General features: G+C 38.2%; 1 protein-coding gene across 2 annotated transcripts; it reads right to left on the bottom strand.

Moving 5' to 3' along the window:
- Window positions 1–1,607: 1,607 nt before the first annotated feature.
- LOC129777374 (serine/threonine-protein phosphatase 2A activator) lies at window positions 1,608–2,920 on the bottom strand. Of its 2 annotated transcripts, none has more exons than XM_055783615.1 (2): window positions 2,771–2,920; window positions 1,608–2,715 (listed from the first exon to the last, which is right to left on the bottom strand). In XM_055783615.1, the coding sequence occupies exons 1-2, from the start codon at window positions 2,781–2,783 to the stop codon at window positions 1,697–1,699; spliced, it is 1,032 nt and encodes a 343-aa protein (XP_055639590.1). In that variant the 5' UTR covers window positions 2,784–2,920; the 3' UTR covers window positions 1,608–1,696. The 2 variants fall into 2 exon arrangements, with proteins under 2 accessions (XP_055639590.1, XP_055639591.1); XM_055783616.1 differs by having other exon boundaries at window positions 2,781–2,907.
- Window positions 2,921–11,967: the final 9,047 nt, after the last annotated feature.

The raw sequence follows: 11,967 nt of genomic DNA, 5'->3' as shown, positions 1-11,967 counted from the left end.
CAACACACATTTCTCACTTGAGAAATTGTTGAGTAAACATCGTTTGCCAGTGCGCGTAGAGCGGGAATTCCTCAAGATTCATTGCACCTCTAATAAATTGCCGAAAGACGTGGTCTTACATTGATCACACTTGATTGAAAAATCCAAACGAAATGTATTTGGTCGCAGCATTATATGAGTAAGAAGCAAATGATTACTCGAATATTACATGATTTTGGCGATGTGAAAATTTTTCCGTTTTTCATGTTATGCATCCAACATTGGATACGAAAATTATCTACTGATGGGGAAAAATAATAGAAGCTTTCCTGTCAATTGCGATTGATTGAAAAATCACAAAACCAAATGTATTTGGTTGCAGTGTTGTATGGATAGAAAACATTAAAATAAACTCTTTCGCATGAATGTATTTTTCAATCAACGTATTTTTCAGCAACGATGATAGCAACGAGGATTCCGCGCGTGTATGTGTGTGTGTCGGCTGCTCCGATGTTTCAAGCGGAACCGTGGCATCACTCTCCTCCTGATGGATTCCCTTCTGGCCTAAGGTGTACAAACAGGCTCTTGGTAACACCGTTCATCAGCGCTTTCATGGTAAACGAAGTGACCTTCATCACAACAGCGACAACATGCTCCAGTCGCTGTTCAATTATAACTGAGTGGGTTTACGAGCGGCGCTCGCTTATATACCGATTGGTGATTTCAATAGCCTATTTTGAAAGCAATTTTAAGGCTATTGAAACAAGTTTTTGGATGAAAAAGTAACAAGTATATGACGCGTAGACATTTTATCTTTCGAATCAAGTGTTCATCATACCATTTCGTTCAGTTGTTTAAGAGCTATTAACGCTCAAAATCTCGGTCTCCGGCGTAACGCTTTCGTTTTCGAAACTTTGATTTTACACCCCGGTATAGAAATGAAAGACGTAGTCCTACGTCAAAAAAATGTTTTGTGTATTTTAGCATCTAAACATGTCGTTGCATTGGAGTTTGCGTTGATTACGTGCCCAGTTTTCACGCCTTGTTAAAGGGATAAGTGAAGGTTGTATCGCCTTGTGTCTTCGATATCCTTCCCGTTACAACGTCACATTGGGCAACGAAAATTTTATTACAAAGCGTTCGGAATTTGAGTCTGTTCGAAATGAGTCAAAGTGATATTCGGTTCAGTTACCATATATTCGAAGTTACGTCTCAACTAGAAAGTCACAATTTTGTCAGTTTCTCGTTTAAAATGTGCTAAACGAATCCTTCGGAAAAAATCAAAACGAACGAATGATATGATGATTTTTTTTTTTTTTTTTTTTTTTTTTATCTTCGCTTATTTTTCGTCGGCCTATTTCCGCCACTTTAGTGCCAATCACCGACATCAGGGAGGCAACTCCACCTGTTCCTACCTATCAGACTCAACAACTCATGAGCCGGGCCAACTTCTTTTACTTCCGCTCCGAAGGAAGACGTAACCAGAGATTTTTCGCCTCAGAAAATCCCAACGACGCCAGCTGGGATTGAACCCAGGCCGATCGGATTGTGAGGCTGTTACGCTAACCATACAACCACTGGCGCCGTCTATGATGAATTTTGTCAGTGAGTAACAAATAAACAAACGATTTATTTGTATGTGATATCAAACTTTATCAAATAATTTAATATGCTGTGAAATTAATAGGATAGCTAATTTTTACAGTTCATTGTAAACTTATTGATTCTGTGTCGTGTCAAACTTTGGCGGTGCAGGTGGTGGACCCATATTTTGCCGTGGAATCATACCCAGTCGAGGAGTCGGAATCATTTTGCCCGGTTTAACAGGATTCAGTGTCAAAATTGAGCCGAAATACACGTGTTGTATCACCGGAAACTTCGAGAGAACCTCTTTCTGGTACATTTTTATTAGGCCGGTAGATATTTTGGCCCATGACGGAACAGCGCTAATGCTCCACAACTGGTTTGAGTGTTCGGCAAAATGACCAGTCTTTACCTGCCGGATGTAATCGATACAGCTAACGAAAAGATACTCCTTTCGGTGTTCATCAATGTGTTTGTCCTCTACAAACTGAGCCGGCTCGAGGGGACTGTTTACAGCCAGCTGTGCACTTCCCCAAATAAACGGAACGAACTGGAAATCATCCAAACTCCAAACACCATGGCTCCCCGCCGGTTCCATCCGGTATGTAACTTGCAGTTTCCGAACAAAGCTCAAATACTGATTGAAGAGCTTCAAACCTACTGCGACTTCAGCATCCCGCTCAATGGCTCCAATTTTGAAAAGACAAATCACGAACATTATGAACGAAAGCTCATGCCCAGTGCCGTAGTCGATTCTGGTCGCATTTCCAAACGACTCGACGAAATATAAATTGATTTCCGGTACAGCTTCTTTGAACCTTTCGGGAAGTGCATTACTAATGAGCTCCGAGCTCTCGCTTTGCATTTTCTGAAACCACGTCCTAAACGCAGTGTTACCGAACCGGGCTGGCTGATCAATCGGAGGTGTTTCAATGGCCAATTGCTCGAGTCTTTTCAATGCATCGATCAACTTTTGAACAACTGGATTTATCTCAAACTGCTGACTCAACTTGGTACCCTGTAAAGCTACACAGATACTGCTGATAAATCCCATGAGGTCATAGTAAGCTTCCGATCGTTCCCATTTGGCCATGTCCATTGCATTTTTAATCAACTTTTCCGGTACTTTGTACACATATTTTACCGAATCCGCTGCAAGCATGAATGAATTTAATAAGTCAAAAATAGAAATCAAATGAAAGTTAACCTCTGCTCGCCATTTATATTGCTTTTTATCTTTGACTTGAACTGAAAACAGTTTTTATTTTGAAATATCCTAAGCAAACACAAGCGAGTAGTCGAATATATTTTATAACATAAACACTAGCAAATGTCAGCTGAATATGGTCCAGCTGAAACGCGTTCACAGATTTTACGCTATTTGTGGTACTATTACACACTAATCGCAAACATAGCGATCTCAATGTCAATCTCAGCATTAGGCGTCGTGTACAAGTTAGTTAAGGCCTAGGTAGTGCGGACTGAATCAAAACGGCTGTCAAAAAAGATCCAATTGAAATGTCAAAAGAGATCCAACGATCAGGAGTGTTATTTTTCTTATGATAATCAACACTATAAAAGAGGTATTGTTGTCAAGGGCAAAAATAATTAAAATTATAAAATGAACCAGCTACATTTATCCGTCAATTGTTTAATTAACCATTGCATCTCTGAAAGAGCATCTCAACCTTTCACTCAGCAACGCATTTTTAATCTCCCCTCTCTTTGACATAACGTTTTTTCCGAACGAAATAAAAACAAACGAAGTCAGAGTCACGTAAATGTTTACTCCTGCGATTTGAAAATATTCGATAAAAAGTGGAAGGAAGAGATGCCAGATGATTTTTGAAAAAAGTCTGTAAAAACATGTGAATGTCTGTTAAAAATGTGGAAAAGTCTGTAAAAGTGTACAGATCTACAGAAATGTTTTTTAACGTTAATTTTCACATATTCATTAATACTTTGTACATCGCGATGCACGTAAGATTGTATTTCGTATATATATACAGCCATTCCATGCCAAACCAATATAGTGGTTCTCAGATCTTCGTCAAAAGTGGTAATTTTGTTCTTTATCGCAAAACATTAAACTCGTATTTTTTTATTTTTTCATTAGGGTGCCCATTTCCATTTTAGGGTGATCCAAAAAATTATTTCTTTCCACTTTTTCAAAAATGACTTTTTTCAAAAATTTATAACTTTCGAACCACTTAACCGATTTAGATGATCGACATATCAAATTCAAGCCAATGAGCTTTAATTGAGATATATTGAACTTGCAGATAATATGGATCCTATTTTCGCAATTATTGATTGTAGTCGGTTTTTAATGTATTCATGGCTTTGGACTAGGGGGCGCTTTTTTTCTATATTTTTAATTGAAAGCTGAAAATTTTACATAAAATATCTCGATATCAGAGATGCTATTTTTTCGTTTTTGAAATATGATTTTTCAGAACTAATCGATGGTTCGAAAACAATTTTTTCCCATTTTTCCCACTACAAAAAGTCATAACTTTTGAACTATTGGACCGATTCCTATCATCGACATATCAAATTGAAGCTTACGAGTTATTTTTCTATGGAAAAATTTTACTTTTGCGAAAAAATTGAATTTTTTATTTTTGTAATTATTGATTCAGTTAGTTTTTCATAGTTTTCTCGGTTAAAGATAGGAGCGCTATAATTTTTTATATTTTTCATGGAAAGCTGAGGATTATTTACCTAACATATCTCGATATCAGAGATGCTATAATTATCGTTTTTAAGTTATAACTTTGTAAATTTAACATGTTTTAAGTCTTCGATCAATATTCATATGTGACTGAACTAGACCTATGCTACTAGAATCCAAACTTTCCGCAAGTGTGATATTTTTTCAAATTTTGCTAATTGGCTTCCATTTAATATATCGATCATCTAAATCGGTTCAGTAGTTAAAATGTTATGATTTTTTGCAGAATGTTATTTTTGGACAAAGGGGGGAAAATGATTTTTCGAACCACCGGTTAACTTAGAAAAATCATATCTAAAAACCGGAAAAATAGCATCTCTGATAACGATATATGTTATGTAAAAAAGCTTTCAAGAAAAAATATAAAAAAATATAGCGCCCTCTAGTCCAAAGTCATAAAAAAATAAAAATACGACTACAATCAATAATTACTAAAATATAATCATTTTTTTCGCAAGTTAAATATTTTTTACTAAAAGGCTAGGTCATTAGTTCAATTTTATATGTCGATCTTCTAAATCAGTGATTCAAAAGTTATTAATTTTCATTTGTCATTTTTGGGAATAAGTGGAAAAAATTGATTTTTCGGGCCACTTAATAACTTATGTGTTGTAAGTGTGTTTAAATGTTTCAACAATCTACACATACATACATATATACGCGTTGTTAATTTTTATAAAAATTAGTATTTCTTCGTTGATATATTGGACATCCACCAAGGCTTGCGGTCTTGTCGTTGATGAAATTTATAAGAAAATGCAGTGAATATTTTCCATCCGCCATGCAAGGCTATACAAGTTTTAGATCACCACACGGCCATGAACCATGTCTGTGGTAACAATATCGAACAGTAACCCATATTTCGTCATAAGCAGACCCGAAAGCGAATGTAAGTTGTTGAAAATAGAATGAAAATTTTTATTCGATGTTGTTTAAATACTTAGAAGACATAGTCCTGACCCTAACTTAACTATTCTTCAATAAATCTCCTTGCATTTCAGCAAAACAATCTTATCTAGAACAGAAAATAATTATCAGAGACAATTTTCGTTCAAGATTTTTCCTTACCTGCAGAGAATGCAATTTTTCATTAATTGTGAATAACCGTATCCTTTCTTTCGTCTGCAATGATGTCATGGAAAAAGTACGAGTTCCAAACTTTATACACACCAGATTGGCCAACCAGAAAGACTGCCGGGCCGCAGGTTGAGTATCGCTGGTCTAACGTCATGTGTATTGATATAAACTAAATATAATAACTTTTCTGTATTAAAACTATGGAAAAATGTCATATGGTGAGTCGAATATCTTTGATGTGATGAATAAAGCCTCTTATTTTTCAAAAACCTGTGAAATATTTTTGTATCCAAAAAGTCTACAACAAAAATGAAAAGTGTTTTACAGATGTCTGTAAATTTACAAACATATTTGTAAATCTGGCATCCCTGGTGGTCTGAGAATTTATTGCAAGAAATCGCTTGAAAACATGCATGAATTTGCTTGAAAATGAAGTGGATTGAGTCCGCACCACTTAGGTTAAGGCAAGGCGCAAATTGAGAAGCGTATAGCGCTCATAAACGAACACGAGACTAGCAACACGACTCATAAGTGCCACAAACGTAGCGTGGTGGAGCGCATATTAAATCGCAGTTTGGTGTAAATAACGTGCCACTCGCATACAACGTCTGATTCACACAGATTTGCGCGATATATTTGTTTACTAACACAATCACCCAACCAGTACGACCAGCACGAGAAACTGTGGTTCAGCCACAGCGTCACGCGAGTCGTGTATCACGAGCGCTTCACACTCTCGCGTCATCTGGCCAATTTGCGCCGTTCTATCTGTTTTCATTAGTCACAAAACAGGCATATCGTGGCAGGTTACTCGCGCTATACGCGTCTCAATTTGCGCCTGGCCTAACGCTAAAAAGGCGATTTTTTTACTCCTTCGCAAGACAAACCCCCTCCCCCTTATGTTATCTATCGCTAATATTTACACCAAGTCAAAGTCATTCGTTCAACTTAAAAATATTAGATATCCGCCCAGGTCGGAATGAAATGTTCTTACGGTAGTTCCTTATATGCAAGTAGTGACATCGGAAGAACTTTCAACCAGTTCATAGAATTTTGAACAAATATAGACGGAAAACTAATGCAGACATCAGTTGGAATTAGTGCTTTCAACCCATCTGGCGTTAAGCTGAGAGGAACATGGACTGATATAAATTGATGATGATTTACACTACTCCTTGGTTTAATGCAGCAGTTCCTGTCGTTACATATAACTGGAGAACTGTCAACGATTGAGAAGCACACATAAAGTTACTATATAGCTAATGCTTGGGATATGGCCAGGACAGGAATTTTTCATTCTAAGCTAATAAATCGGGAATGTCTTTATTTAAATATCTATTTTTTATTCGTCCAACCATTTGATGGTTCAGCAGATGACCCTAAAAGCTATTGTTTTGTTCTCGCCCAGTTCAGTAGCCTCTATTTCTACATCTTCAACATCTACGTAGATATCTTCAGATGCTTTTCTAAATCTCCAAAGTCTGGCCCTGGAACATCAGATTTGGTGTATTTTTCTTGGCATATGTTACTCAAGAAAGCAAGATAAAGTGTTCCGGTGTCCGAATTAATCTGAGTGAATTCAGGTGCTCCCGTGGCCGAGTGGTTAGCGTCATAACTAACATGCCGGGTGTTCGGGTTCGATTCCCGTTCTGGTCGGGGGAATTTTTCGTCAAAGAAATTTCCTCCGACTTGCACTGTGATTACGCGTATTCTAGAGCTTGCCACTCAGAATGCATTGCAAGGCGTGTCATTTGGCATAGAAATCTCAACTAAGTACTAATAAAAATGACGCAAGTAATACTACGTTGAGACGGCGAAGTTCCTCTAGGAACGTTAGTGCCATTGAAGAAGAAGAAGAAGAATTCAGGTGTTTCAAGTTGTTTTGTTCAGTTCAATAATCTAGTCTACCGACGAACTCTGGATACGCGAACATTGTAAGTATTCGAAGGCGACCTCTCAAGTCCGTCTCAAAAGCAGTGCAGATGTAATAAGCGCGGATACACGAAATTGTTCATTTCGTATGTCTACATGATCGACGACTGTCGTCTGACAGTCACAACACATCTCGCAGGCGCAGAGTTTCTTCGGCGGTATTGATGGCTACTGTTTTCTTTCAACGGTTTGGCCAGGAATATCGTAATCTTTTACCGACTACAGGTGAAATCTGTTACCTCGAATGGCTTCAACGGCTTCGGATAGAGATTGAGCTGTTCATAACCAACCGTGACTGGAATCTTCATATCAGCGCATTGAATTTCCTTCCACCAAGTAAGTAAAATTACCCTCGAAGTTAAAAATATTTGCCTGGCCCACAAATACATTGCAGGTTGCATTTTCTACCAATAATTGCTCCTGAAACGAGAAGTGGGTTATATCTGTGATATAACCGCAAGGTAAACGTAGGACTATCGCTGGCTCTGTAATTATTCGTTTGAAATTGGATCTGAATCAATTCTCAATGAATAATTAGATTGCTGAAAATTTTCTTTGTGAATGTGTGAGAGGATGAGTATGAATATGAAATTTTGAATGAAATTCAACTATTTCGAACTTGTTTGTGGTCCAGAAAAGAACCGTTGGGTTTGCGTGGTTTTGCAAAAGCAACTAATGAAGTTTGATACATAATTCTATTTATGATCACGCAGTTTGGCAATATACGGATAATTACGCAGCCAGAGAGTACCTTTTGAATGCCCTTAAGGCCCAAGGAAGACAGCCCTATGTTCCTGTTAGAGACGTGTTAGGAACTCGCGACATCTGCTATATGCAGTAGATCTATATGTTTGTGAAACGGTCTAGTACAAGTATTTAATGCTTTTGTGTTTTCCTTTTTCGTTATTAGTTTGTTTGTCTTGTCCCCTCATCTCACCCTCACCCCCCCTCGACAGCTAGTCGAACACCAGATGCTATTACTGGTCATTATGCACAATGCTACAGTGCGTGCGGAAACCCTCGGTTGAGACAACGGTATCCCTTATCCTAATCTCTAACCTGACCTGTCCCACAAAAATTGTTGCCCTTTTAACCTCGAGTAAACCGCGAATATTCGGTCCTACTAAACATAGCAATCAGTTGAAACTTTGTATAAACAAACCTTGAATTAGCGGCTCCGCAAAGCTTATGCGATTTCCTTACAAATTGGAAAAAAAATAATTCTGTTTTGTTATCGTGAGTTTTCATGACCACTCCACGTAGAAGCAGAATAGAAACTGATGCTCTTGGATACGATTGCATCACTGAAATCGAACGCGCAAATCTTCCTCCGCTCGACCGAAATTACAAGCAAACATTCCTTCATGAAAATTTCATGCGAAAGCAAAACATAAACTGATGCTCTTGGATACGATTGCATCACGGGAACCGAATGCGCTAATCTTCCTATGCTCGAGCGCATTTGCAAGCGAGTAATCAAAATCACAGCCTGCATGTATTCGCGATGGTGGTTTCTCCAGGTGCCTTGATTTTGCGTCCGTGTGCGGAAACACATTCCGATCACCACAAAAACACTCATCATCAATGAGCTAGGTGGTTATAATTTGAATAGCCTGTTTTCAAAGCAATTTTAGCTATTGGAACGATTTTTTGGGCTAATAAGTGACAATCATATAGCTCTTTGACATTTTATCTTTCGAATGACTCCACTCCATTCCATTCCACTCCATTCAGCCGGTAAAGAGGTATTAACGTTCAAAACCTTGCACTCCAGCGCCACTCTCTCGTTTTCAAAACCTTGAACTTACACCTCGGTACTGTAAGTTTGATAACAATAAGTGAAATAAATTGCATATTAATTTTTGGGGTGGGGTGAATTGGTTTGAGTCTTTTCTTTGACCTAATTGGTTCCAGATGCCGTGGAGTTACAAAAAACAGGAAGTGGGTTATATCTATGGTATAACCGCAATGGTGACGTAGGACTATCGTTGATTCAGTGATCATTTGTTTGAAGTTGAATCTGAATCCATTCTGAATGAATGACTAAATGAATATTTGAGGCACTTCGAAAACGAGAGCTCTTTCGCTTGCATGTTTTTTTATCTGCCAAGAGGAACTGGCAGATTATTTTGCAGCAGCGATATCTTTCCGGATTCTTCTCGATAATCAGCAAATGTAAAGAGTTGCGCGCGTGTATGTGTATATGTGTGTGTGTGTGTGTGTGTGTGTGTGTGTGTGTGTGTGACGGTTGCTCCGATGTCTCAAGCGGAACCAATTTTCGATGCTGGTATTCTCACGGTCGTTTCCTCTTCTCTTAATGATAATGAATCCCTTGATCCCTCGCCGTCCAGCTCGTCCAGCTCGTTCAACTCGTTCAGTAACGATGTTGTCTTGTCGATGTCCTCACGAAAAATGAATGCGTTTCACCACCACAATATCGCTTAAGTATGCTTTTTGTCCGTGACTGAATCGAAAGAAGGTGTGGTTTACGATGGAAATTTGGAAGGCAAACTAGAGGCGAATGAACTCTTTGAGTTTGAAACTTTCGGCGACTGAGCAATAATTGAAAATTATATGATTTTCGCGATGCGAAACATTTTCCATTGCGCGCGCGAACTGTATTCGATACGAAAATATTCTACTGATGGGGGAGAATAATCTTCAGATGCTTTCCTGCTAATTAGTTGCACTTGATTGAAAAATCACAAAACCAAATGTATTCGATCGCAGCAGTACTATGTGGATAGAAAACATTAAAATAAACTCTTCCGCTTGAACATAATTTTCAATTCCAAGGGAACTGGCAGATTATTTAGCAGTAACGATGACATCATTCCGGATTCTTCTCGAAGTCCACCACCAGTGGTTAATGCTAACTTGATAACCACCTGTTAATTGCACTTGATTGTAAAATCACAAAACCAACTGTATTTGGTTGCAGTTTTACATGGATAGGAAACATTAAAATAAACTTTTTCACGTGAATGTATTTTTCAATTCCCAAAGAAACTGGCAGATTATTTTTCAGCAACGATTGAATCTTTCCGGAATTTTCTCGATGCTGAATGGCATCCAAACGAAAAAAAATCCGTGCGTGTATGTGTGTGTGTGGCGGCTGCTTCGATGTCTTCCCGGGGATCCGTTTATCGATGCTGATACTCTCTTGGTCACCTTCTCTTATCCTCCTCCTGCCTCCTGACTTTTCTGCCCTACCTCACAGTTCCAAACAAACTGCATGTCTTTCAGGTTAGGTCAGGCTAGGTAATGAATCGCTCGATCCCTTGATTCCTCGCCGAAAAAGAATAATTTTCAGAAGCTTTCCTGTTAATTGCAATCGATTGAAAAATCACAAAACCAAATGTATTTGGTTGCATTGTGATATGGATAGAAAACATTCAAATAAACTCTTTCTCATCAATGTATTGTAAAATCACAAAACCAACTGTATTTGGTTGTAGTTTTACATGGATAGGAAACATTAAAATAAACTTTTTCACGTGAATGTATTTTTCAATTCCCAGGGGAACTGACAGAGTATTTTTCAGCAACGATTAGTTCTTTCCCGATTTTCCTCGATACTCGAAGCCCACCAGTGGTTAATGCTAACTCAATAACCACCTGTTAATAGCACTTAATTGAAAAATATTTGGTCACAGTGTTACATGGATAAAAAACATTAAAATGAACTCTTTCGCATGAATATATTTTTCAGTTTTCAGGGGAACTGGCAGATTATTTTTCAACAACGATTGAATCTTTCCGGAAATTTCTCGATGCTGAATGGCACCCAAACGAAAATAGTTCCGCGCGTGTATGTGTGTTGGCTGCTCGCATGTTTCAAGCGGAACCGTTTGTGGCATCACTCTCCTCCTGATGGATTCCCTTTCGGCCTAAGGTGCACAAACAGGCTCTTGGTGACACCGTTCATCCGCGCTTTCATGATTAACGAAGAACTTCACCACAACAGCGACAACATGCTCCAATCGCTGTTCAATTAGAACTGAGTGGATTTCCGAGCGGCGCTCGCTTATATACCGATTGGTGATTTCAATAGCCTGTTTTGAAAGCAATTTTAAGACTATTGAAACAAGTTTTTGGATCAAAAAGTAACAGGTATATAACGCGTAGACATTTTATCTTTCGAATGAAGTGTTAATCATACCATTTCGTTCAACTGTTTAGGAGCTATTAACGCTCAAAATCTCGGTCTCCGGCGTAACGCTTTCGTTTTCGAAACTTTGATTTTACACCCCGGTATAGAAATGAAAGACGTAGTCCTACGTCAAAAAAGGATGGACAAACAACGTTGGAAGAAGAAAGAGCTTGGAAGGACAACGCAGGCCATCAAGGACGGATATTTTTGTACAAATCATTGAAAGTGTTTGATGATGCTCGAACAACAGTAAAAGATTATTGCATAATTCGAAATGGTCTCAAAGCAATTTTTCTGGTCTGACTTCTGACCAAGACACCTGGTATCGATCCCAGAACACTGTTACTGATTGTAATATTATCCTAATACATGAACATAAGTATGTTTATTCTCGATGAAACACGCACTGGACCAAATCACCCCACATCAAATTTAAAGTCCAAAAATCATCTCTTCTATTTTATTACATCTTTGATAGTTTTAAGCTTGATATAATGATTAAATATGA

This window comes from Toxorhynchites rutilus, chromosome 3 (assembly GCF_029784135.1).
Source record: "Toxorhynchites rutilus septentrionalis strain SRP chromosome 3, ASM2978413v1, whole genome shotgun sequence".
Classification (NCBI taxonomy): Eukaryota; Metazoa; Arthropoda; class Insecta; order Diptera; family Culicidae; genus Toxorhynchites; species Toxorhynchites rutilus.
This window is presented reverse-complemented; position numbering and strand designations above follow the sequence as displayed.